A 27,825-nucleotide genomic window follows, 5' to 3' on the forward strand; every position below is an offset into this window, starting at 1 on the left:
GTTGACTGAAAACACGCGCAGACATTCTTGCATTACTCTCCATCCTCCTAGAGAAAAAAATGGTTATTTCTGAGAGCAGTTTGATCAGAACAGAAGACTCCCACAAACTAAAACATGTTGTCTCAGTTAGATGTTAGCTATGTAGAAGAGTACATTCGAGAAGTCTTTATACCAGTTTGGCATTTTTCAAGTACTTGGCAGCTGGTCCTTTTACAGGTAACAAATATCCCCTTTTTGTCTGAAGAGTGTTAAATCAAAATCCATCTCTTCCAGTCCATAAATACACTAAGAATCCTATTTAGCTGAAGTCTACTGGCTGACTTGCATATTAACATTTCACTAAAATGAAAGCATTATGAAAGACTTATTTTCTATTTAGCAATATCACAACTACTGATAGATCTGGTTTGTGCTACTGATCACTTAAGACATACACCTATGAAAGTTTAAGAGAATAAAATCTGAATAATTAAGATACACACTATCTGGAAAAACATCACATGTGCCTAAGGATAGAAAGAAAAAGGTTTTAATACATTTAACTATTTTGTGTAGATAATCATTTAACAGACGATGGCCAACCAATGAAGAAACAAAATACAATACAAATGTTTCAGTCTTTTTCACTCTCTTTTCTCAATACACTTGACTTGTACTTTAAGCTTAAGTATTAGTTAAGTAGTTAATCCAGTGATATACAAAGCTAAGCAGAAAAATAATTTTTTAAATATAATGTACCACTAAATTGTTAACATCATTAGTGGTACAACAGCTCAGTACTGTACCACTAATAATATTTTCTTGGTTACTGTAGAGATAAATTTGTAATCTAGGTAATTGGAGTACAACTCTAAACATCCCCATGATAGCTTTAGGTTAAATTAAAATTTGTTTTCACTGCTAACACTGCACTTATGGGCAAAATTGTCTCTACAAGTCAACATATATTAAAAGGAAGATTGTTACATTTTATGATAACTAAACAAAATAAATGACAAGTAGGTAGCAAAAAGTAAGATTCAAAACTCTATCATCAAAGCTTTTTTGCAATATCAGAGATATGAGTGAAGATTCTTCTGGGCTGGAATAACTCCATTGTTTCGTGGGTATCCCAAGTTATGAACTTCTCTTCCTCATAAAATGAGTAAGTCCAAGAAAGTCCCTACTGAACAGAAATAGCTTGATAATTACGATCTACTCAAAAGCAACAGAATGCCAATATCTTCAGATGCTTACAGCTGTGTTGTAGAAGCTAGTTCAAAAGTAGGAAGGTGAAATTTGATTTGATAAAGTTTCATTGCAGTGGGCAAAAATGAAACTTGCATTTTGTTTGCTGGCAGAAAGAGAATCTTCAACTCACAAGAGCGCATATAACAAAACCAAACATGCGATCTATTGATTTTAAAACTTTTACTGCAATGTGACATTTAATTGAACAGTAATTAAGTATCTCTCAAAAAGAAAAGATGTAAACAGGATAATAATTTTACCTGTACGTATATAGCCTCTCCGATCATTTGAGGTGGGCAAAGGAGAGAGTAGTGTTTTGCAATGATCGAGACAGTTTTAAGTGAAATGGATTTTCAGTTTAAAAAAAAAAGAGCCAACATTTTTTAACCCAACTTTAAACAAAATACTGTGCTTCTTGCCCTATTTTAACACATCTGAAAAAGCAAAATAGTTACCCATAATTTGGCATTCATGTTTGCATTTGCTCTGATCTTTTAGATTTCACAAGGCTGCTATCCAGTGTTGCCATGAAATAGAGACTGTAGAATCTAGGTGGCACAGGCTACTTTCAATACCAAGTAGAAAGGAACATGAAGCATTACACTACATTTCTGCAACTAGTACAGTAAGAATGAAAACTAGAAAAAGTTAACCTACAATGTATAGAAGAAACTAATTATCTGCAAAAGCTGATTTTTGGTTGTATATTATTTTACACTGTAATTTTCTGCATCTGCTAAATTAAAGTAGACATACTTGCTGCTTTCTTTGCTTTGTTTCCTATACTCTCTTCTCCCCTGCTCCCCATATATCATACACCAAGCATTATGAATATAAGCCCAAATATCCCCGACAATCCAGTGAACAAAGTTAGTTTAATGCACTGGTGTGAGGTGTGAAACCAAAAAAGGTCTCTCAATCTTCATCAAAGTTCTGTTGTAGAAGAAAGTTGGCAGCCAAGTTTTCATTCTTCTCACAAGCAAAATACGCCTGTATCACAAGTCCTTCAGGAAATCCTAATGCCTTTAACTGAAGAAAATAAACAGATTTAGAAAGTACATTTTATTATATATTAACCTTCTTTGTATACCTAGTAATTTGAGGTGCCACTTAAGCATCTTAAGATGCCACTTAGTGCACAAAGGTGTTGCCTCTGTCTTCAGAAAACAGAATTCTTACTTGAAAAAGTGATCTGAGTCTAACAAACTACCATAAAACATGTCACTTTTCTTTCACTGCAACAGTAACACACTAAAACAGACTCTGATCACAGTAATGACAGGAAGTAACAGCAGATTGCACCGCTACACAAAAAACAAACAAACAACGCCCATTTGAAGTTACTAATTATACAAAGCTCAGGATTGTTAACAAAAGTTGCCTGGAACAAAAGTTCCCAGCTTGTGATTACTAGTAGGTGGCCCAACACATCACATTAAGCCACACTTCCCATTGTTCCAACTGGCCTTTCTCTTAAAAAAAAAAAATTGATTACACATTGCAGCCATAAGAAATAAGTTGAGAGCACTAAGTTTTTCAGAAGTCAAGGAACTAATTAATGTCTAGGGCACAATGACAACAGTGGATGAGAACACTAGCGAAGAGCTTATTACTGTGCCAAAGAATGGGTTTAGCCTGCCCTTAAAGAGATTCAGCAAACCAATCTCTGCTTTAGCCAAACCACGTACAACCACTTGGAGATTCTCTTAAAATCCTCACAGCACCCACAAGGCATTTTACATATAGGGTACATCAAATCTCTTTGAAAAACTATGTCCTATTATCCTTTACTAACCATTCCTAAATTTAATTTCATGCTTACAAACAGCATGAATGTGTCAGCTGTAACACTTAAACAGCCCAACTTTGGGAAAGGGGAAAGCATGGAAAGGGGAAGCAGCATGCAGGTCTCTGTTGTGTTTTTGAACAGGTTGTAGAGGTAATAATGCTCTACTGCATAAAGTGTTTTTAAAAAGAAATGCAGCAGACTAGAGAGGATGACCTGTGAATATGTGCATGTACAAAGACTTTTATTAGACTAATTTTTTTTCAATTTCCTTAAGATCTAGGAAATTGACACCTCTACTAAAGTTGTTGTTTTTTGTTTTTTTTTTTTCTGATGATCCTTACATAACCTTTTGCTTTGCCAGTTGAAAAACAGTCTTTGATATACAAAACCACTACCACAGTGTGACACAAGTCTTTGCAATCTGTTCTAAGAAAACTTTCAGGTATTGCTGTCTATGCAAATCCATATTCATTCGGTGTTACACAGAGTATTCATGAACGAAATATATCGTCCAAGTATATTTTTACAGACATATTTACCTTTATTTTTACAAAGCTATAATTAACTAATTCTCATGGATAGACAAATAACTGGGTTAAGTGGTGACTTCAACTAATCTACTTAACTATGAGAGGTCATACTATCCACGTACTTTGCAAACAGTGCTCATGCAGACACACCTTTGTACCTGGAAGCCTATCACAGCACCATCTAAAAAAGTACCCTCTGACACTTCTGCAAGAGGAATTACTGCCTGAGTTCCCTCGCATTCCAGAGGGAAACACATTCAATCATCAATTACTACAGATGGCCTCTGATTACTTAAAAGGCTCTGCATCTTCTCAGTTAAGACAGATTCAAAAGATTTTGGACTCAATTAATAAAGCAAGAGATGTAATTTGAAACAAGACTATAACAGCTATGACATGTCAAATATAAAATAACAAAAATGAGGCAGAACTACTGAGCATAAACAAAGTTTAAGGCATGTCTTACGCATCTACCAGAGTCAAAACACTAGAGCAACAGCCAAGCAACATTTCAAAGAAGAAAGCCTCACCCTTTCTATAGCTTCTTTTTCCTGAGGTGTTACTTGAATGTAGTTCATATGCCCATTTCCAGCTTCTGCTACTCCTCCAGTGCTGGCACCATCATCACTGCCACTTAAACCCTGGCGGGACTCTACAGCTGGCTCGTTCAACATATGGATAAAATGTTCCTGGTGCTGGCTTATTTGCTATGATACACAAGAGAATAATTAATATTTTGAAATAAAGCATGTTTAATTTTGACAACAGGCAAGTAAGAGTATTTATTTTCAGTAAATTGAGGAGTTAAAAAAATGTGTCAAAAGTGCATACTGAAAAATGATTACATCTAACCATAAGAAATGCAGTTTAAGGTTTCCATTCAATTGCAAAGACACCTCCCTTTGTCTGATGCCCTTTGCACCTCTTCTGAAAAGACTCAGACTCATTTCTAATGTCACAGAAAATATGTTCTGTACAAGCAATAACTGCTGAAAAGCCAAAAAAGAATGTTTTAACAGCTATGAACACACTACCCCAGTTAACATCAACATATCCCTTTCTTTCTTGTAAAGCTAAATCAAAATCACTAGCATTATTTTGTCATTTTAAGATTCACCTGCAGTAGCTGAGGGTTTTCCCGTCCAATCTGCTGTAGCAATGCTGGTAACAGAGAAGGATTTTGCTGAATAATTTGTCTCATCTGCTGGAACTGAGGCTGATTTCGTAAAAACTCAAGTGGATGTCCTGAAAAATCAAGGAGGTAACATATTTTTTAAAAAGTTACAAAGATTCTTAATAAAATACGTATCTATGCTATAGCTGTACATAGAAATGGAACATAAAAGTGGACAATACACCCCTCACTGAAGAACAGAAGAGCTTGCTTCCCCACACTAAATTATTCTAGTTTTAAGCAAGAACTTTTTCTTCTGAGGTTAAACAATACATTTTCTTTTCACACAGCCTTCTCTTAATATCCAAGAGCCTTCTGTCCTTGATCCCCAACACTTTTCTCTTCATGTCTCATTTCTGAGTAACCTCAGAGACACCTAACCAGCCTACTATCATGTCTCTATGCCTACAACAGAGTAATCTACCTCCTGGAACAGGTCAGTTCTGTCCTCAAGTCAGTCTTGCCTTCACATATATCCTATACTGTTAGGTATTGCCCTGTATCCAGCAGTGTCTAAAGTGCTCTGAAGTATCCCATTCCCCTCATTCTCTCTTTACGGAGAATATCGTGTGTGCCTATCACTTCTACCGCTATGGTACACTCTGGCCCCTATCAAGGCTTACATCTTGAACACCATCTCTGCCACAGCCTACCCCTTGATTATGCTCCTTTCATGTATTTATTTCCCTTTAACACAGAGTTCTCAGCAAGGAGCAACCAGTCTGTTTGTGTGCTGCACTGCTGAGTGAGAAGTCCTAGGTCACGGATAGGTCTCTCAGGTGTTACACACCTCAGAGCATTACTGCAGGTTGCTCCCTTGATATTCCAGCTTCCAAGCAGTAAATGCATTTAGTATAGTCACAGCTGACAGCACACAGTTAGGCACAGCAGAAAACAGAGTTTAAGAGAAAACACAATCCCCTCCACATTTGTGGTCTTAGATTTGTATCCAGAACACTGAATCAAAGGAATTGTGCAAGTTCACAGCATTTTGAGAAACTTGATGCTCTATTCCAGATATATCCACATACAACAAGCCATTTGTTCTAAGCGAGTACCACACTTGAAATTTCCATGCTGCAGCTGTTATCCAATTCACTTTGACAAGTTCACAAGCACCAGGAACTTAAAATTCACTGAAGCACAGAATACTTGAATGCCTGTGTTTATCACATCCACTCATACATAATTTTTCTTACCTCCTAATGAACTAGTAGTCGTAGGTATAGTTGCTACTGATGTTGCCACTGTTGAAGACTGAGAGGCACCAGTGCTTGCTGCTTGAGATGGCTCAGCCACAGCCTGATTATCTCCAGGTATACCCTAAAGCCACAGTTCACATAATTACCTACAGAATGCTAAAAGATATTTGTTTTACTACACATATTATGTAGTTTTCAGAATGAAGAAAAAACATTAATGCTTTCACTGCAAATACAAAGCAGGATGTTGTGATATGTGTACATTTACAACTGGAAGAGAATACTGTGAAAGAGTAGTTTATTTTTTGAGAAGAAAAATACGTAGCTTGTATAGTGAGGTAATAAAGCACGCACTACACCAGTTTAAAATACATTTTACTCTATCAACAATTACTTGCTTTGAATCCTGTTCTAAGATATCTGACAGGAGTGAAAAAGTTAAACTAAATATAGTGTTACAATATGTTACAGTGTTAGGCAAATAAAGTTACATTACAGCAACAGAATTGTGGTACACAATGCTAACAGTGAGATTATAGATGCCATGCAATCTGGCAAGAAATTGAGATATAAGAACAAGGCTCTTTGGACCTCTTCCCTCAATGTAACATGACAGCAACTGTTGTTTACTCTATCTCGAGTGTGAAAAGGCTTGTATGTTATCAAATTTTAGCAGGTTAAAAAACAGTTCACTTGCATTTTGTTTATTTTCCATGTGTAAACAACTTTATATAGGAACTAATTGCTTAGGAGGACACATCTAAAAAAGAACAATTATAATAAATTAGAGTGTGGGTTATACCTACGAGACCTTACTTAGTCTACTACTTCTCTCCTGTATGGAAATCCTTCAAACTTCCCATCCAGACCATGTTTTCCTTACTGTCACTGAGCTCCTGCACCAAGTTCATCCTTTCCACCATCCTCCCTGAAGCCTAGAAGCTTAGACAGCTTGGCCTGGGCACCCTTCAGTTTGTAAACCACAAAATGTAAGGAACGGGATAGGAAATAATCGCAGAATTTCAGTGTAACCAGACAACGAAGAGGTTTGGCAAACCTACCACAGAAATCACTACTAGGTAACACAGATTAAAAATCCTACTCCTACTTGTTCTTCACATGAGATGTTCATCACTATAGCTGAACAAAAAGGATGAATACACAGCTAGTATAAAAGGCCTCTTCCAAAAAAGGAGAACTAGACAGTGCTTCAGGCAAAACTTTGCCCTACCGTGAGGTAAGATGTATGTCAGATTATAAATCACCTAATAACCAAGTCCACTTTCAAGCCACTGACAGGAATAAATGCAATTTTTCCCTGTCGCCTACTTCATTACCATTACATGGCTTGGTCAGCTTGCTACACATCCCTCCCTCCAGAGAGGGGGAAGAAAACTTCACTCACTACATAATTCCGAGGTAACTCTCTTATCCGTGCACTGCTTAAATACCTTTTCCCATTAAATCAGTCATTTCTGGGAATTTAAGTATAATATAGGAACTTGGGTTAGTCTTATGAAATTACTGGTTGATTTTGTCTGTTCACAGGCAGGTGTTGTCACTGCAATCTGTGCCCAGATCAAACAGCATATGCTTTTTAAACCTTAAGTTTGCTCTCGAATGGAAACACTATGGAAACTAGTTAATGAAATTTACTTAGAGACAAATTGTCATCTTGAACATCATCTTAAGTCTTAAATATAACCTTGAAGTATCACTCTCCAAATAACCGAGACTGTGTACAACTATAATCAGATGAGACTAGTGAGGTGTACACACCCTGTCCATAGAACTATCCAACAGAATAAAGCATGATATATCAATTCACGTAAAATTAATTTTGAATGTAAACATTCCTTGGACAGCAAAAAGGCCATTTTTTTCCTTATGGTGGATTAAACAACTCCTCACAGTTTAAATGAGCTCCAGAGCAGTTTTTAGCTGACATTGTTCTCCATAGGGTAATATTCACATGAAGCCCAGCACAAGGAATGTACACGTTTAGAACAGAGTAGTTCCAGTTGGAAGGGACGTACAATGATCATCTAGTCCAACTGCCTGACCACTCCAGGGCTGACCAATAGTTAAAGCTTGTCACTAAGGGCATTGTCCAAATACCTCTGAAACACTGGCAGGCTTGGGGCATCGACCAACTCTCTAGGAAGCCTGTTCAGTGTTTGACTACTTTCAGGGTAAAGAGGTATTTCCTAAAAAGTTTCTAACTAAGAGGCTGCAATGAATCGTGTGGTTGTTGAAGGAAAGGCACGACTCCTTCCTAATGAAGGGCTAAAAAACCTCGGGTCAAAGCGAGATCTGAATTTAAATGCTTCAAAGTCAAGAATGGGGTAAAGAAAAAGAAACAGTGCCTTCTGGAATCAAGACCTCCTTCTATGACCACAGCTCAAATACATAGGATTACGTCTAGATCCTCAGCCATGAAAACTGAACAGCTTGTCATCTGAACCATGGACAACAAGTGGAAATTTCAGGGCTCACTGAAGACACAGTTACACTTTAAGCGTACTCTCTTGATATTTTCTTTCCAACACTTCACAGGTGCCCTTGGTGTACTCATCCTTTAAACCAGGACACTGGTATAGACTTAGAGCTCTCAACATCCTAATCCTACACTGCAGATTACAAAAAAGATAACATCAATTATGGTTTGGAGGCACACAGAGGGTCAAAGAACAGTGCTGTCAATGGACCACTATTAACTAAAGATAAGTTTTTTTAATGCAGCAGGATAGTAAGAAATATGTTCAGATCACAGCAGATCAAGAACAATTAAAAAGACCATTTTCAGCAGCAGGATTCTTCTAGAAGGACAAGAGAAGTCTGCCAGCTACTACAGAATTATAGAATGTCCTGAGTTGGAAGGGACCCACAAGGATCACTGAGTCCAACTCCTGTCCCTGCACAGGACAACTCCACAGTTCACACGATGTGTCTGAGGGCTTGTCCAGTCACTTTCTGGACACTGTCAGGCTTGGGGCTGTGACACCTCCCTGGGGAGCCTGTTCCAGTGCTCCAACACCCTCTGGGTGAAGAACCTTTTCCTAATGTCCAGCCTAAACCTCCCCTGGCACATCTTCCTGACATTCCCTGGGGTTATGTCATTGGTCACCAGAGAGAAGAGATCAGCACCTGATCCTTCTCCACCCCTTGTGAGGAAGCTGCAGCCGCCATGAGGTCTCCCATTAATCTCCTCCAGGATGAACAAACCCAGTGACTTTAGCCACTCCTCATACAGCCTCCTCTCTAAACCTTTCACCAACTTTGTAGCTCTCCTCTGGACACTCCCCAGCTTTATATCCTTTTTATCCTGTGTTGCCCAGAACTGCACACAGTGCTCCAGGTGAGGCCACACCAGTGCAGAGCAGAGCGGGACAATCACCTCCCTCGCCCGGCTGGCAATGCACAGTATGAGGAATCTCACTGTCATGCATCTTCTTAAGCTTTGGTGTGCCATACCACTGCTCATCACTGACCTGCCAGCTACTGCCCCCTTTCCCCTTTCAATCTCATTTAAAGAAAGAAAATACATTCTCAGTAAAGGATAAAACATAATCTCAGTAAAGGATAACACAACACAGACAGGGACCAGCCTCTAAAATAGAAGGATCCATATTAAACACGGGACCTAGTGAAAGAGTAGAAAGGAACTGCTGAGACCAGTCAGACTTAATAATTTGGCAAGTGCCACATGTTGAACTTCATCATAGGGATTCTCTATTTCTATTCAAGACTTCCTGAACAGAAATAAGCTATAGTAGGGAAATAGCAGAGTGTACAAGCACTGCACACAGTACATGATTGGCACACATAAAGCAAGCCCAAAACTTACAGGATGCACTGGATTTATGGTATAGGTACAGACTAAATGAATAGTAAAATCAATGTTTTTAAGGCATGAAAAACAAAAGTTTGGGATTCCAGATGTTTGAGGTTCCACACTTAAGGCCGGTAAACTGGAACTACTGCATTCACCCTAAGGGCAAGACAATACTTATCACCTTTCAGTGGCCCAAACAAAGAATCATTTCGGCTGAAAGAAACCCTCAAGGTCTTCAACTGTTAACACTGGCACTAAAACATGTCCTAAGAACCTCCCCTATGCATCTTTTAAACATCTCCAGGGATGCTGACTCAACCACTTCTCTCAGCTGCCTGTTCCACGGCCTGACAACTCTTTGTGTGAATAAATGTTTCCTAATATCCAATCTCAGCCTCCTCTGGGGCAACTTGAGGCCATTTCTTCTTGTCCTATCACTTGCTTCTTGAGAGAAGAGACCAACACCCTCCATGCTACAACCTCCTTTCAGGTAGTTGTTCTCATCTAATGCTAGATGAGAACTGAACTTTCTACATTTATGTATTCAAAACATTTGTTGCCTGTTTAGAAACTGCAGGTTACAAAGTCTTGGGATCACTACTGTAAGTAGCAAGCACACCAGTGACTTGTAGTTTTAACTACTGAAGAAAAACTTCATTAACAAGAAATGTTTCATGACTAGAAGTAAAAATGCTGTTTTCTTATGAGTCTATCAGAAATTCATTCCATATATATTTTGTTTCAAGATACCTGACTCCACGATTTTAATAAAATTAATAAAGTTCAGATTTGGAACAAGCAAAACTGCATCGGGGGAAAAAATGGTATGCTAGAGTGAAAAATGCACCTGAAATACTGATGAAGCAACGAGCTTCTAGACAGATTCTCTGGTGTTTACAATTCACCTATTAGATGAAGGTATACAATAAGAAGTAATCAAAAAAGCCCCTAAAACAAGTCACAAGATTTCCATTCAAGTGAAGCTACTCTTCTTTTTCCTCTTACGCCAATGATGTTCGTTTCCCCCTTCAAACTATATCTGTCAAATAAGAAACTGTTTCTTCTAAACACCGGTTAAACTAAGCACACTTCAAAAAATTTTTAAATCTGTCTGTTTGGAAAGTATATTATTAAGAACACTGTGCATTATTAGTAAAAACAATGAAGTGAAACTTAAAATAGCCTTTGTGATGTTACAGATACTAGTAAAAAAATACAGCTAATGCTGTCACTAACATGTGACTCAAATTCATTCCTTGAGCCAGCTGCTGGCAGTTAAAACTATCACTGTAACTGGACATACTTTACATACATATCCATATAAATCAACAAAGTGACAGAAGTAGTTAGGGATGACTTCAGTATTTCCTGGAACATATTATGACCCTCCAAATCCAAATCTCAGCCTTCCAGATGCTCTGCTTAGAGATGGTTTTCCTCTATGAACACGTATTACTCTCACCAATTGGATAATATTAAAAATAACAAGTAAATCACAGTTATAACTATTCTTTAGCGAGGACAAAACAGAAAGTGAGAAAACAAGGTGTCGGTAAAATAAACTGCTCACCATTAAAAGGTATTCCACCGCTCTGTCAGGATTGTTGAAGCTGGCTCTCAGCGCCGCAATTACTTGCTCGCGTTCATAGCCCATTGACATGATCTCAGTCACCATATTCTCATAGGACTGACCTGTCACTAGAAGTAACATGACCACCATTTTAAGCGAATAAGCCAAAAAAAGCACCAAAAAAGTTGCATTGGATAAATTTCACTTCTACCCAAATCTGAGTCATTCACTGAAGAATTAAGAATAGCTCATATTAAACTTGCCATGATTCTGTTGCTTTAATTCCAAATATACTCTGGTGGTTTCATTATGCATTTGATTGGAACAGCAGACAGTAATGAACACAACGCAAACTTTATTGAAAAAGGCAGCACTTGTGACACCTCTGTACTCATAATTGAAATAATATTCCCTCTCTACATTTTCATCTAAGGTGAAGAGTATCCTCACAGGTAATATTCAATTCCTGACGTAATCAAGAAAAGTGTCCTGCAGTGTAAGTTTGGAAATTAAGCTTTCCAGGCAAAAATCTGCCTGTGAAACTGTTGGCCATTGAGGTTTTCTTTAAGAAACTTTACACTATGCTATGGTTAGACAGATGACAAATAATGATGACCAAGTTACATGCTGGTGACGATGATCTAAGTCACTTAAGCAACTTAACATGGACCAATTCAAGTCAGGCAGAAGACCTAATGTTACATCTAGAGAAGTCATCTATACATCCATGGGGGCTTGGGAGAGCAAATAAGCTCATTTAATTCATGTAAAGTTGACTAGACATCTATCACATAAAATCTCCCACCTCTCACAGCATAAAAGAACAGGCCCACACCTGCAGTCATCAAAAGGACAACTGATCCCTATACTAATGGTATTGTAGGGAAAATTACTATCTCTTCACAATCCATTTTATTTCCCTTCCTCAAAAGTAGACAGCAGGTAATATAATAATTAAAAAAAACAAACTATTCTATCATAAATCGTATCTGAGCAACATCTTAAAGGTTACCTTGCTGTGCAAAAACAGGGGAAAAAACCCCACAGGCATTAAAATACCTTCTCCTTCCTTGGATAAAGGAAGGAGATCTCAGTGGAACTCCTCATCTCAGTAGAACACTGATACTGACTCTCTAACACTAGCAAGTTAGTGGCAGAAGAGTTAAATAATTAACAGTCACCATAAAAACTAACAGATTAAAAGAAGTAGAGGGAACAAATACTGCTAAAGCTACTCTGTTAGGTAAGTCATAATTAAAAGAACCAAAGAAAAGACTGAGTTTTATTCGTTTAGAAAGGTGTTTAACTCAAGCCAAAATTAACAAAACCACATTGCTTGTTTTTTAAAGAACGCTTCTAAACAATCAGTGGATGTATGACTGAGGGCAATATCCTCAAGAACAAATAATAAAACAGCCCAAGCCCAAGGATCCTTGTGCATTATCCTTAATGATAAATAATGGATTTACAACCCTTGACTAATTTGAGTATTTATTGTTCAGATTTCAAAATAATAGTGCCAATCTGAATTTTAGGAATGGTAAGTTTATGTCTTCATATACAAGATCAATCATTTTACATCTACTTTCATTTTTTAGAGGACATTAAAAAAACCTCACCTGGCTCTAAAGACAGGTATTTCTGCACATGCCTTCAGAAGAAGCAAGAAAGTCAAGCCAACAATTGTTCCAACACAGTGATTTTGTTAAACTTACTGCTCATGTTCTTTCTTACACCGCACTAGTTTATCCGTACTACTGGTAACAAACTAATAAAGGTAAACAGCAGACACAACGTATTTTGATCTAAATAGTTAGAAAAACATTTCTGTAGTGCTCTAATAAACTAGGTTATAAGCTAGAAGAGTATGACATTTGTTACAGAAAAAAAAAAGATGCAATTAGGTTGACTTGCTTTGGACAGACTGCTACATAAGCCGTAATTAAATGACAAAGAAGGAAACAGAATTACTGGGAATTTAGGCACACGTACTCCAAATACGGTCTACTTACACAAGTCATGCAAAAGCAAGACCAAGAACAGTAATTCAGGAATTGCACACCTGCCATGTCATAATATAGAGTCAGGCCTATCTCTGCATAGTGCTACTGGAAACGTTTGTGAGGTCAAAGTTCATCTGCTCTGCTCTTTGCTTTCATCCTCAGATAACATTTTAAAGCTGGATTAACTTTCCAAGTCAGCTCATTGCACTCCCCACAATAATTCTTGTCCCCCACTCTGAAGAAAGCTTAGGTTGCTCCAGTGAAAGATACTGTTGCACAGGAATGGCAAGATGTGCAGATCTTCATGTAGCACACAAAACCACATTGGCTTTCAGTCAGTGTATCTAACTGAAAACAAAAGCAATTTAGTAGAAATCAATCCCCATTTTTAAAGTGAAGCCAATTATCTTCAGGCAATGTAATTGAGAAGCCACAGTAAGAACATGCCTGGGACCCTACTTAGGATGTAAAAACATACTACATGAATTTGTGCAAGCAAATTCCTTTTAAGACAGTTTCTGAAGAAAAAGAACCATAGAGTTCATGCCTATTGCCTTTAAAAAAATTTTGGCATATAACCCTTGCAGTATGCTCACCCAAGACATGACATTCAATATGTATAATTTTCAAACTGTTAGAGACACATGGGTTTACTCTATCAGATACCAAAGAACTTTCATATAAGATGATAGTGAGGTGATGCTACATTAAGAGGAGATATATGTTTCTGTTTTCAATTCAAAAGATACATGAATCAAGACTACTAGCTTAACTCAAACTGTTGCTCGTTAGTGTGTTAATACAGGGGTGTTCAACTCATTTTCACGGGGGGCCACATCAGCCTCACAGTTGTCTTCAAAGGGCAGAATGTTATTTTAGGACAGCATAAATGTAACTACTCCTATAAATGTAACTACACCCCTGGTGTAATATAAGTATTTGTGATGACTACATCTCAGCCACTAAGGTATAATGAATGGCTGACGAAACTTGCAGCACCTCTGGTAGCAGCAGTCACTTCAAAAATGTAACAGAACTTGACTAGCTGCCCCCTACAGTATGTATCAGCTATTTCAGCTCATACATTTCCTCATCCTAAACCAGTATGTCTGTCGTAAAACCTGAGCTGCAGTTAAGCCAGATTAAACCTGGTTGCTACCACCAATACATGTAAAATATTACTATTGCTCCTAAATCACCTTGGGTTGCTTAATCACACCACCTGCCTCCAATATCAACACACCCCTACACAAAAAATTAAGTGAAACTCTTTAACTACTTTAACTTTTTGTACCAAGTTGCAGCTTAATGTTACAGAGATAACACAAATAAAAACCCCACCTCTTCGTTATAGTTTAAGTAAGAGTAAGGAGCTGTGGGTTTGCCTAGTAATTTCATAGCTACCAGAATCAGCATAAACGAGGGGCAGAACTTCCCACTGTTCTTACTCTGTTTACTCCACTATGAAACAAATACATTTAAACTGTCAAAAGAAAAGTGAATTAAGTATATGGAGACATTCATTCCTCAACCCAGACAGCAGCAGATTCGGTGAATTTATCTAATCTGAATGTGTCAAAAGACAGTACTGTCAAAGCTGGAATGAGCGCATTAGAAAGGCAGCCATTTATCAGACCTGCACACTGGGAAGCAAATGTGAAAAGTATATACATATTTAGGTCCAGTCTTCTATTCAAGACACTTTAAATTGTATAGTTAGAAGAGAAATTAGGGCAAAAGGGAAAAAAACCTAGGAATGACAGCAATCTTCCTTTCACACAATAAAAATACATGAACCGAAATATTCTTCAGTAAAGAAGTTCTTGATGCTGGTTCTAAGATAGCAACTTCAGGTCTTAGAGTACTTCAATTATAACTGTAACAATGACAGATACAGAAGAGAATGTCAACATCTGCTAATCCGCCATTTGTTTCTGCTGCACCAAAATAATGTCTACATTAAAAAAACACTCCACTTACCAAGTGCACTTATAGCATCCTCAAAAAGATTTGATCGAGATGTATCACCTGTTGTACTGTAAGATGAAGACAAGTGCAATGGTAATTACAAAACTTTGGAAAACTTCCTGTTTTTTTCAAAAAAAGCAGCAGCAGCTGTAACTCTAATAGCCCTTTTTGTTTCTAAAAAACCAACAAAGCTTTCCAAAGAGATCTCTTTGGTCTAATAGAGAGACCAGATTTTACAAACTTAAAATGCTACCATTTTTAACACAAGGCCAACCTTCCCCCCTTGCCCCCCAACAGTTTGGCTCTTGCCCATCTGCTCACGGATTAGCCATCTGCTTGCTTGAATGCTTTAGAAGGTGGAAGCATAAGGTGGATTTTCGAAAGCACACAGCAGTCTCACTAACTGCTTCCCCATAGTCACCAGTTTGACCTCAATGAGGACTCAAGGATTCATTAAAATCTCAGTATCCTGCTTTCCCAGGAATATAAACTGCTAACATTTGCACTACTCCATCTCAAGTTATCAAAGTGTTAAATTACAGAATTAAAGGCTCACCTCCGTGAACACCAAGGAACACAGAGGCACAACTCCAGGCAGAAGAACCCCAGTTAACTCAGTCAGAGCCAAGGGTGCCCCTTTCCTGGCTCGTCCCAGGGCTGCAGCTTAAGCTATCAGCCCCTAGGTCTCAGGGTGACACCCTGATGGGTCAACGGGAGAGGGTCTCCATGTCGCCTTATAAGATCAAGGGTATTACTGCCTACAGAGTGGTGCAACTCACCACGGGGTGCCAGGAAAAAATGTCTGGAGATCGTGCAAGACTTATCATGGGATATCTAAGGGAAGAATCAAAAGCAGGGAAAAGGAAGCATCAAGGCACCCTGTAGATGAAAGGCATGGGTAAGGAGAGTGAAAAGAGGAGAAAAAAGGCCAGTCACATGTAAACAACACTTGCCTGACCATGACATGCACCTGAGCACAAATGCATCCTGACTTTAACTAAATTCCGTTTCTAACTATTTTTCATGGTGGGGAATCTCTCTGTTCTACATGCACGTGTTGTGTATGGAAGTGCCCACAACCGGACAGGGAACCATGTGAGTCACAGGGATCCACGTGTCTGTGGAGCCAGCAACTGCAGAGACCAGATGCTGTGGAAGTCTCAGTGCCAGCAACTGGAGAAGGGGCCACAGGAGTCCACATGCCTGGGGTTTTGGCAATTGAATAGACTCGAGCGTGGACACACTGTGTGTGGATGTATACACTGGCCTACATGTAATCACCAGCAAGCAGGGTAAGACTCTTGAGAGCCAGTTATTGAATTGTAAATCAGGGTCTGCTGCTGAAGAGAATGAGGGTCTGGGGGTCAGCTACTGATAAGGTCATGGGCCTCAACCAGCTGGTGTAGAAACCTGTCCATGTGTCCATGAATGAAGCAAGTGGGAGACTGGGGAATTTACAAACTAGGTACCTGGTTTAGTGCGTGTTTACAGCCAGTTCCTGGATGGATCCTCTGTGTGTGTGCATGTGTATATGCGTGCAAAGGGAATCTGAGTTATCAGCAAACAAGGGGGGCAGGACTCAGGCAGTCACATGCCCAGGTACCAAAAACCTGGGAGACCTGAGATCTGGGGGCCAGTTTATCTGAAAAGACTGTGTAAGGCTAGCTGGTGGAGAAACTAATATTGTTCATTTGCATGTTTGTACACAGGCATTTTGCACTAGTAGGCTCTGCCTTGAGTAGCCTGAGGTGAACAGGATGTGCGTGTTGGTGCTGTATGGTTGCTCGAGTGATGTTTTCTTCCTGCCTCTGTTGACCCATGCAGCTGATTATCAACAGGTATACGCATATTGCGTGTATGTACTCGGAATACATGTTCAATCTTAATACTTGATAGACCTGGGGACTTGGGGCTGCAGCAGGCTTGCATCTATCAGGCTGCCAGAGTTGGCAGCTTCTATCAGTAAATGAAAGATCATCAGCTTAATCTGAATCAGTTTTCAGAAGATGTCACTAGGAAAAAAGAATCTAACAAGGCATTTACAAAGATGTATCTTTTTATGAAAGAAAAAATTTGTTCCAACAAGAATGCTTCACTAGTATCTATCACTATTAAAAGTTACAACTAAAAAAAGATCAAAGGCAAAATGGGACACCGGATTGTCTGGTCAACTCTCAATAAATCTTCACCAGCCTTAGTAATTTAACTTCAAAAGCAAATCAGAAACAAGCACTACTCACTGAAATCAAGGCAGGTGGAAACAACAATGTATTTGTTAAATAGTTCTCTTGGTTTATTTTATGTACACTGAGGTTCCCTTACTGCAGTTTTATAACACTGCAATCTGTACATGGAAAACCTGGAAAGCACTGTTTCAGTATCAAAGATTTAATCTAATATTTGAACCTACTAGGCAAAGTGGGCAGCAAAAAAAACAACCCATGAATATATAAAAAAAGTCTAAGTTATTTGACTGATAAATGAAGCTTTATTTGTATTCCATTTTAAAAATATGTCCATTTCTGAGAACTGCAAAATTAAATCAATTAGGGTACTTAGTGCAAGAGATTTGTGATGACATCTTGAAGATACTACGCAACTGGAAGTTAAGTTTATAATCAAATCAATATTTGATGGTGTTTAAATACAACCACCTCAAAAATCAATGTCTCGTGCACCAGTATTCATATAAATAACACACAAATAACTGAAAACTAGTGTATGAAAAATGAAGATTTGATGCTTTGCAGAACTTCAAGGGCCGTTAAATTACAGTTAGCCTTTTTATCCCATAAGCAATTTAAAGTGAGCAAAAAGGCCACAGTATACAACACAGTTGAAATCTCTAGCTTCCATTTTATTTTCTTAAATGTAGAAAACTGAGGTTAAAAGACATTCCAATTCCTACAACTATCTGCAGATGGGCCAAGGAGCATTCAGAACAAATAAGCTTGTTGCTTTAAGACATTACATGGTTAAGAGCAATGCTATAGCCTACATTTTGGAAGAAAAATCTCTTTCCAGAAATTAAGAGACTCTTACAGCAACAAAAAACTTATGGTTCCAATCTAACCAATATGAATCAAAACATAATCAGAGGTCTATGAACAGGACAGGACACATCCCTCTGAAGTCTTAAAGAGCTCTGGGAACAGTAGGTCCCCACAGAGGTGAATATCCTCAGTCTGAAAAGACAACTTGTAGCACAGGGATTCTGAAATGCCTAATGGGAGTACAAGTCCTGTGTCATTTAAATTTCCACTCCAGATGTTTAGTTCCAAGACCACACTTCCCACAGGAGAAAGTCTAAGTGGGGAGGGGCACTTCTTACCATCAGTAATGTTATACTTGAGCCAGAGATTGCAGTTACAGTTAAGAATGAAGAAAAATTATGTAGAATTGAGACAATGATTGGACTAACACTGTAATGGAAAATTCAAATCAAAACCAGAAGCAACAGAAATGGACAGGGAAGTAATTTTTGGAGGCTCATTCATACCTCTCAGTTGAAGATGGGCTGATAGCAGCTGGTGCCTCAGGTGTTTTTTCTGCTGGCTTCTCTTCTTGAGGAGCACTCACAGGTGCAGATTCACAAGCAACTTCATCTGGTGCTGGTGGTGGAGGAACAGGATCTGGCACAGGAGCAGCAGTAGGGACTGGTGCAGTGACTGGCACAGCAGCTGCAGTTGTCGAGCTAACAGCACTAGTAGCATTTGACTGCTGAGTCGCTCCAGCTGCTGCTTTGGGCTATAGGAGGACAACAGAATTCACACACAGCACAAAGCTCCTAAACCCATGATTTCTATGGTCAACACATTGATTTACGTCCTGTCAAGACCATTTGTGTTTGACATCGCCCCTTCAACATCAAGCATAACATCAAAACATTGCAAGATATTAAATCTAAAATGCCTTGTATTGTGTTTAAACAGGCAACTGATACTGTCACCAAAGTACTTACTTAGACACCTAAGTAGTCACACGATTTGAACATGAAGTCAAATGCAAAGTTAAGATCTAAATATTTATAGACTGCAGTACTCTAAACATGAAAACAATAATGTGTTTTACAAAAGTGGATTTTTCAGAAGAAATTAAAACAGTTTTCAAAAGACATCTGACAGGCATAACAAGCATAAGGTTTTCTCACCAACTGCATTTGGAAAAAAGTGATAAAGACAGACATCACATTTCATTATGAATGCTATTTTCTGGAAAATCAGATGCTAAAAAATTTAAACTTAACCTGCCTCAAGTTTTACTTACTTACTCTTTACATTAAAAGCACTACATAAATAGCATTCACAGACTTTGAGTTCTGTAGTGAGCACCAAAAATCCAGCAGAATCAAGGACTACCAAATCTACAGCAGCAGATTTAGAGTGGGTAATACTTCCATATAATTGTCATTTAATCTTCACATCTCTACTGGAAACATGAATTTTGCTTGGATGAAGTATTAATCCAATTATATGTGCTTACATGACAAGGCATGTCTTATCCACAAAAGAGTCAAGGAAAAGGAAACTGAGCTTAAAGACTTTATCAGAGAGACCATAACACTGCAGAGATACCCAAATGCAAGACACAGGTCCTTTAATCTAAGAAGGCAGTGCATTTAGCAGTTCTTAATGGAGGTCTGCATTTCTTCTGCTACAAACAAAATGAAAGTTGTACTCTGAAATCCCAACTGCATTTGTTTTCTTGTACTGATAAATGCCTTTTCTCCATGTGAACCACAGACTAGAACGCTGTTTGTGCAGGATGAGAGCAGGAACAGTTATGTCCAAACAGAGAATCTAAGAAGCCAATAGCAGAAAGAAGTGAAGGGCAACTGAACACAGGATTTTTTTTTTTCTCAGAAGGAGAACCTGTAACTCCAAAATTTACTTCATATCTCAAGACAGATGAAAAGCCAGTTTATTCATAACCCAAGGGTCTGGAATGCCTAGAAAAATCAGTGGCTTGATCCCCAGAAGCAATCTGGTGACCAGTTAAGAGGAAATATACTTCAAATACATGTCACAGTCATTCTCTTTAATTTGACATTACAGTCATTCAAAACTCACAAGTTTGTTGACTGGCATTATGTATCCCCTCTCTATTGGTTTAAGCTGTTGAGCTTGACGAAAGAAACAGCCATGAGTTTTGAAAAGCAACCTGGCAAAACTGGAAGAGTTCCACACAGGGGGTTCAGTGACAAACTATCTAGGTTCCCTTCTTCCTTTTAATCATATCACTGGGAAAAATAATGCAGAAAAACAAGAAAGAAGAAACTGTAAAATCGGCCATTGCAAATTCTTTTCTTTGTCGTAAACACCACAGAACAGCAACAGCAACCAGCATTTTTATCATTGACCCAAACCTTCACATGATTAAATTCCACTGGTTTTAAGAATAAGCATATACAGTCATTCATCATAATGAAAAAAAGACTGAAATCAGTGCAATTTCCTTTTCAAAAATAAGGACTACTCACTTTTGTCACCATAACCACCACAAAGTTCTTCTCATCTATTTTGTATTCTTTAAGAGCAGTATCATCATTAAGGATTTTACCTGGCAAATTGAACAGATACAAAATTATAAGTTGTTATTTACCAGATCATTAGATGGTCTTAGAACTCCCTCACATAAACACAGTTAGAAAAATTACATAAAAACACATTTTATACAGATTTATAAACATTAATAATCCTACAAAAAGTGTTTTGGCTATTAAGTGTTGGCAGTAGAGCTACAAGTCATTTTCTTCCTATGATGTCCACAGTACCAGTTAGCTTGAACACTGTTGCCTTAAGTGTTGAGACACTTCAAAACATTTAAAACAGAAGCATTAAATCTAGAGAAAGATTTATTGGACCTTTAACACAGATACAAGTAATTTAGAGGAAAGGCTTTAACATACAATAACCTTAACTGAAAAAATTATGCCTGCCTCTAGACACAGTAAGAAAATTCCTTCCCACTGATCTTCTGTTTGCCTTTCATATGTAGTAAACTATCTACAGCTCCCTGCCACAAACTCAGTTTATCTGCATTATATAAGTTTGTGACTTTGCAACTGTAATCTGTTCTGAAAAATAAGAGTAAAGCATTAGAAAAAGCTAGAATCATTATATATCCTTCTACCTTGACATACAGATTAAACACACAAAAAAAAAAAAAAAAAAAGAGAGAAAACCAGAAACGTTTATTATACTTTCACTTCTTATGTTTCATAATCAGTGATGGTACTGTGGCAAGGTAGATTTGCCTCATAAGAACTCAGAAACACATTAAGCCACATAGATTTCTGTTTCTTTTAGGATAAGCTGACTTAGAGGCAGTACCACAAATCAGAAGTTTTATAGCACCCACCTCTATTACAGAATTTTGAGGAAGTATTTTATGATTTTAATTGATTTGTTTTCAGAAGACCTGCCACGAACTGCTCCCCTATTTCAAAAGGAAGCTACACATTTTCACAACCATTCTCAGTGCTAGTGGAATACAGCACTGAACTGTAACTAGCAGGACACATCCTTATCCTGATGATTGCAAGGAAATCAAGCAATGCATTTACCTTATGGCACGTGGAACACAAATGAGGTGGCACTGTCCTACTCTACACTGGTTCCACCAGTCTTGCAGGTCAAATACTCAGATACTTATTATATGTACTGTAGTAGCAATACCTGTAGCAGATGGTGCAGCACCTGACTCAGAACCTACACAGGTTTACTTACAGTTTTCTGATTTATAGGCATTTTGGGGAAGAAGCTTGCAAATCCTATCTTCTCAGGAAACACCACTCAGGGTTTCTAGACTTTACCCTACTACAGATGACAACACAACAGATACACCTCACTGCTGATTAGCATAACCTTTTAAAAATAAAGTATTTTTGATAGCAAATTATGTACTTTTATCAGGCTCAGTTGGGATATCACTCTGCTTTACCAGACTATGAAAATTCTAAAGCCCATTTTAATCAAAGTAAAAATGTCATCAATATACTCTTGTTATATCTCTTGTCCAAGAAAAAATACAACCAATGTTTGGATGTTCTTCTATTCTAAATCTTACCTTACAAAGCTGCAGATAAATTCTGGCTTCTGAAAATACTCAAGTAACATCATATGATCTTATGCAACTCTTTTTTTAATCACAGAAACATAGTATTAAGAGGGCTACGCAATTACACATATTGCACAAGGCCTTCTGCCTTATTAATTGTTTCTTTATTATACATGCAAACCTTCATGTTCTTGATGTGCATTGAATCCACTAGAAGTACAAGGGCCATAAAACTTGCTACGAAACATGGTCCCGAGGAGTCTGTACAAACATGGAACTGACTCCGCACTTCTCTTCCATTAGTATCTTTCTACTGTGACTAGTGGCTTTAGCTTATTAGAAGTGGAAAATCAATACTGTTTACAAAGCAGAATACTGAAGAAGTAAAAAGACCACCTAAGTTTCCTTCAAGCGCTGTTTGTGAGAAGAAAAGCACTACAGGGGGTATTGGAATAGAATGTTTTAAGTTCTGACATGAAATGAGAACAAAAAACTGGATCTGTGTACTACTGCCAGAATGGATCAGCCAGGAAGAAAACAAGAGAAAAACACTGAGAAAAGAAAAAAAGAGAAGAGAAGAGAAGAGAAGAGAGGAAAAGAGAGGAAAAGAGAGGAAAAGAGAGGAAAAGAGAGGAAAAGAGAGGAAAAGAGAGGAAAAGAGAGGAAAAGAGAGGAAAAGAGAGGAAAAGAGAGGAAAAGAGAGGAAAAGAGAGGAAAAGAGAGGAAAAGAGAGGAAAAGAGAGGAAAAGAGAGGAAAAGAGAGGAAAAGAGAGGAAAAGAGAGGAAAAGAGAGGAAAAGAGAGGAAAAGAGAGGAAAAGAGAGGAAAAGAGAGGAAAAGAGAGGAAAAGAGAGGAAAAGAGAGGAAAAGAGAGGAAAAGAGAGGAAAAGAGAGGAAAAGAGAGGAAAAGAGAGGAAAAGAGAGGAAAAGAGAGGAAAAGAGAGGAAAAGAGAGGAAAAGAGAGGAAAAGAGAGGAAAAGAGAGGAAAAGAGAGGAAAAGAGAGGAAAAGAGAGGAAAAGAGAGGAAAAGAGAGGAAAAGAGAGGAAAAGAGAGGAAAAGAGAGGAAAAGAGAGGAAAAGAGAGGAAAAGAGAGGAAAAGAGAGGAAAAGAGAGGAAAAGAGAGGAAAAGAGAGGAAAAGAGAGGAAAAGAGAGGAAAAGAGAGGAAAAGAGAGGAAAAGAGAGGAAAAGAGAGGAAAAGAGAGGAAAAGAGAGGAAAAGAGAGGAAAAGAGAGGAAAAGAGAGGAAAAGAGAGGAAAAGAGAGGAAAAGAGAGGAAAAGAGAGGAAAAGAGAGGAAAAGAGAGGAAAAGAGAGGAAAAGAGAGGAAAAGAGAGGAAAAGAGAGGAAAAGAGAGGAAAAGAGAGGAAAAGAGAGGAAAAGAGAGGAAAAGAGAGGAAAAGAGAGGAAAAGAGAGGAAAAGAGAGGAAAAGAGAGGAAAAGAGAGGAAAAGAGAGGAAAAGAGAGGAAAAGAGAGGAAAAGAGAGGAAAAGAGAGGAAAAGAGAGGAAAAGAGAGGAAAAGAGAGGAAAAGAGAGGAAAAGAGAGGAAAAGAGAGGAAAAGAGAGGAAAAGAGAGGAAAAGAGAGGAAAAGAGAGGAAAAGAGAGGAAAAGAGAGGAAAAGAGAGGAAAAGAGAGGAAAAGAGAGGAAAAGAGAGGAAAAGAGAGGAAAAGAGAGGAAAAGAGAGGAAAAGAGAGGAAAAGAGAGGAAAAGAGAGGAAAAGAGAGGAAAAGAGAGGAAAAGAGAGGAAAAGAGAGGAAAAGAGAGGAAAAGAGAGGAAAAGAGAGGAAAAGAGAGGAAAAGAGAGGAAAAGAGAGGAAAAGAAAAGAAAAGAAAAGAAAAGAAAAGAAAAGAAAAGAAAAGAAAAGAAAAGAAAAGAAAAGAAAAGAAAAGAAAAGAAAAGAAAAGAAAAGAAAAGAAAAGAAAAGAAAAGAAAAGAAAAGAAAAGAAAAGAAAAGAAAAGAAAAGAAGAAAGAAATAATCAAACATTAGCTCAATTAAAATAACTTAATGTCTAGTACATAATACATGTTTCTGATGACAGAGCTTATGGAAGTATTGAAAGTACCTTTGTTTAGCAAGGATTTGGTGGTGGGTTTCTTTTGTCAATACAAAAGAAATAATCTGATTTTTTAATTCTCTGTGGTACACACAGTTACACAGCATAAACTGAACAAAAGACAAAAGTTAATCCAGAACAAGATACATAACCTACATAAATCTTGATTTCTTGTAACAAAAGCTCTTTCTACATTCCACCCAGGACTAAAGCTGACAGCATATTGTGCTATACAAGCAAAGATAACAACAGAGACGTATTAAAACCTGAAAAATTCTGATTCAAAATTAAGAGTTCCCTTTGACAACAAGGTTTGTTGTTTATTTGGTTTTGTGTTTGTTGTTTTGTTGTTATTTTTTGTTTGGTTGGGTTTCGGTTGGTTTGGGTTGGTTGGTTTGTTTGCTTTTTAAACCCATTTGTGTTTCTATACTTAAAATCTTTAGAAGACATTCACGTCAAAGAACATTAAAAATAAGGTAGATTCAGACACAGTATCTTCTGAATATCCATTACCTGCATAAATTAGTTTTTGGCCAGCTACTGGAAAAGCATCTTTCCCCCTTTCTGATTCAATCTTCTCCTTCAGTGCCTTCACCTAAAGCACAGAAACAGTCTTATGAAAAAGCTGAACAATACAAACTTAATTAAGTACACTTAGTTCTAAGTTTTAATACTAAAAATTAGTCTTCAGCCATATGTTGTGTCAAGTACATCAGTCTTCCAATGACTTCATTGTAACTGCTTACAGAGCAACACATTCCTGTCCCAAATATTCTCTCAAAAAATCAATTTTCCCCATGAGGACTGTCTGAGTTTACAACACAGTGAAAAAATGAGAAATTTGGGCAAAAAAATGCTGTTACCTACTGACACATTTCCCCTCCCTATTCCTTCTCTGAATGCAGGGGGTACATGTGCTATACACAGCTGACAGCTTTTTTCAGAAAGGAATGCCTGTTTTTTTGGTAAGGTCACCATGACATTCAATTTAACTCACTTGTATGATATGAAGCCTTAATATACAGAAACTTGTGCAAACTGTCCTATTGTTCATTCTACAGGAGTAGTTTTAAACTCTTCCCTCCCCCATACTTTTTGGAGCTTTGCATAGCAACTTCAAGCCTACACATGAAAGCGTTTTGCCTTTTTTGCTGGCTTACGCAGACCATGCTTTCAGAGCACCAGATACAATAGATCAAATGACACTATGTTAGTTGTCATATATCAGAATGCCCATATTCTTCAGAAAGACTTCATAACACTAAGCTGAGGAGATAAAAGATGTTCCTGTAGAAGCATTTCTGCACTGATCCATTTGAAACCATGATTTAAGACTTACTCCATCTTTTCACAGTTTTTGTTCCTAATATTCATAAACATTTTTCATGAAATGCTGCAATTGAGATGCGTATATCTAGCTATTTAACCAGCTAAGCATGTAAAAATGTGTTTATCTTGATAGCTTACATCGGGCCAGCAACTACGTGTGCCACAAGTAGCTTTAGTATTACCATTTTCTGTTAATTTTTTAAGCTGTAGCTCACTGTTAAGGTCGCTTAAGTGGTAAATACACTGAAACAGTATTTTTTAGGTGCCAAATATTTACTGAGAAGTTGAGCTTTGTGATTCTCAGGATAATTGAAATGTCTGCCACTTCACATTCTGGTCATACTTCCTGGATTCACTTCATTCTTCTGTTAATTATGTCTTAGACCTTTTTGTTACCCTTTTCCTTCATTGGTCCCCTTGCTTCTTCTTGCTCTTCCCCTCACATGTTATTTCTGTGTTTCTTTATTTATTTCCTTACCAGGCTAATCCTCTCAGTTTGGTCCAAAAGAGACAAACCAAACTTTACAATCACAATGAAGCTGCATCTTTTCAGCCAGATACATGAAAATGAGTGTTTGTTTTACCAAGCTTCATGAGCAAGCAGAGAAGGTCTGCAGAATCAAACCTCATTTTAGAGGAAGGCAATTAGATCACTAGGCACAGAAGGAAACAGAACACAAGATATGACTTCACTCTATGGGACTACACCAAAATAGGATGCTAAATCTTTTTTAACTTGGCAGATAGAGGAAAGATGGTCTTGGTATTCTTATTATGTGTGGCATCCCAGCACCTGACAAAAGCTTCAGAATCAGTCTCTATACAGCCAGTTGCTATTCTACAGCAAAACTAACAGCAGCTCACTGCCATCCGCAAGTCTTCAGACAGAGCAAAACCTTTACTTATTTCGATAATAATTTGCTGATAGTGTCATCATTATCATGCACACTGTTCTATCCCTGGATTTACATTTATTTTTAAGGAGTATGTCCTTGAAATCTAAAACTCTGATGTGGCCCCTGGTGAAAACGAGTTTGACACCCCTGCACTACAGCTTTCTGAATACCTGTGAAACCCTTATCCCTGAGAAGTACACTCAGCAAATCAATGAGATGCACTAAAAACACCCGCAACCGGCATTGGTCAGCAGAAAGGGCACAATTCTTCTCCACGACAATGCCCAACCACATGTTGCACAACCAACACTTCAAAAGTTGAACAAATTGGGCTACAAAGCTTTGCCTCATCTGCCGTATTCACCTGACCTCTCACCAACTGACTACCAATTCTTCAAGCACCTTGACAACTTTTTGCAGGAAAAATGCTTCCACGACCAGCAGGATGCAGAAAATGCTTTCCAAGGCTTTGTCAAATCCCAAAGCACGGATTTTTACACTACAGGAATAAACAAACTTATTTCTCATTATAAAAAATGTGTTGACTATAATGGCTCCTATTTTAATAAAGATGTGTTTGAGCCTAGTTAGAAAGATTTAAAATTCACAGTCCGAACCTGCAATTACTTTTGCCCCAACCTAATAGTTTTAAGCTCTGTCAATGAGTCCAGTAGCTCGTAAGCAAAGACCCTCTTCCCACTTTGAGAAACATTAATCCCATCAGATGCCAGCAGGTCTTGTGCTGTGCAGACCATCCCATTATCAGAACACCCCAAACTGCGACAGCAACACCAGCCATGGAGCCATGTGTTAACAGAATGAATGGGTCCACCTGTTTTTTCCAATGTCATTTCCCACAACTGGAAGGAGAGAAAAAAAATTCCTTTACCAACCAGCCCCAGGCCCTGAAGTCTCTCTTGATTGCCTTTGGATTATGTGTTGCTGCTTCACTGCCACCCCCACATGGAAGAGCAATAATGTGTAATAGTCTGAAGGTCGTACCAGTCTAGGAAGTTTCCTAGTGATGTCCTTAACCCAGGCCCCAGAGAGGCTGCAGACTTCCCCAAGTGGAGAGTCTGTTTGGCACATTGGACCCCCTGTTCCACTCAGAAGGGAGTTACCTCCAACTATAACCTGTCTTCCTTGTGGAGGTGGTTGTGATACAGGTGGTAGGCCTTTCTGACC

At 38.1% G+C, this 27,825-nt stretch overlaps 1 protein-coding gene across 2 annotated transcripts in view; it reads right to left on the reverse strand.

Annotated features, from left to right (window-relative positions):
- Positions 1–507: 507 nt before the first annotated feature.
- Positions 508–27,825, reverse strand: part of RAD23B (RAD23 homolog B, nucleotide excision repair protein) — a 47,110-nt gene continuing 19,792 nt past the window's right edge. The window contains exons 2-10 of one of the 2 annotated variants that reach the window (XM_082075052.1): positions 24,929–25,010; positions 20,781–20,860; positions 18,801–19,048; positions 15,314–15,369; positions 11,331–11,458; positions 5,923–6,046; positions 4,667–4,794; positions 4,080–4,256; positions 508–2,259 (exon numbers count right to left, since the gene is read on the reverse strand). In XM_082075052.1, coding sequence (XP_081931178.1) covers positions 2,146–2,259; positions 4,080–4,256; positions 4,667–4,794; positions 5,923–6,046; positions 11,331–11,458; positions 15,314–15,369; positions 18,801–19,048; positions 20,781–20,860; positions 24,929–25,010 — 1,137 coding nt within the window. In that variant the 3' untranslated portion in view covers positions 508–2,145. The remainder of the gene's footprint in view (positions 2,260–4,079; positions 4,257–4,666; positions 4,795–5,922; positions 6,047–11,330; positions 11,459–15,313; positions 15,370–18,800; positions 19,049–20,780; positions 20,861–24,928; positions 25,011–27,825) is intronic. The other variant, XM_082075051.1, reaches the window with a different exon arrangement.

Source organism: Streptopelia decaocto, assembly GCF_964273445.1.
Source record: "Streptopelia decaocto genome assembly, chromosome: Z".
Taxonomy (NCBI): domain Eukaryota; kingdom Metazoa; phylum Chordata; class Aves; order Columbiformes; family Columbidae; genus Streptopelia; species Streptopelia decaocto.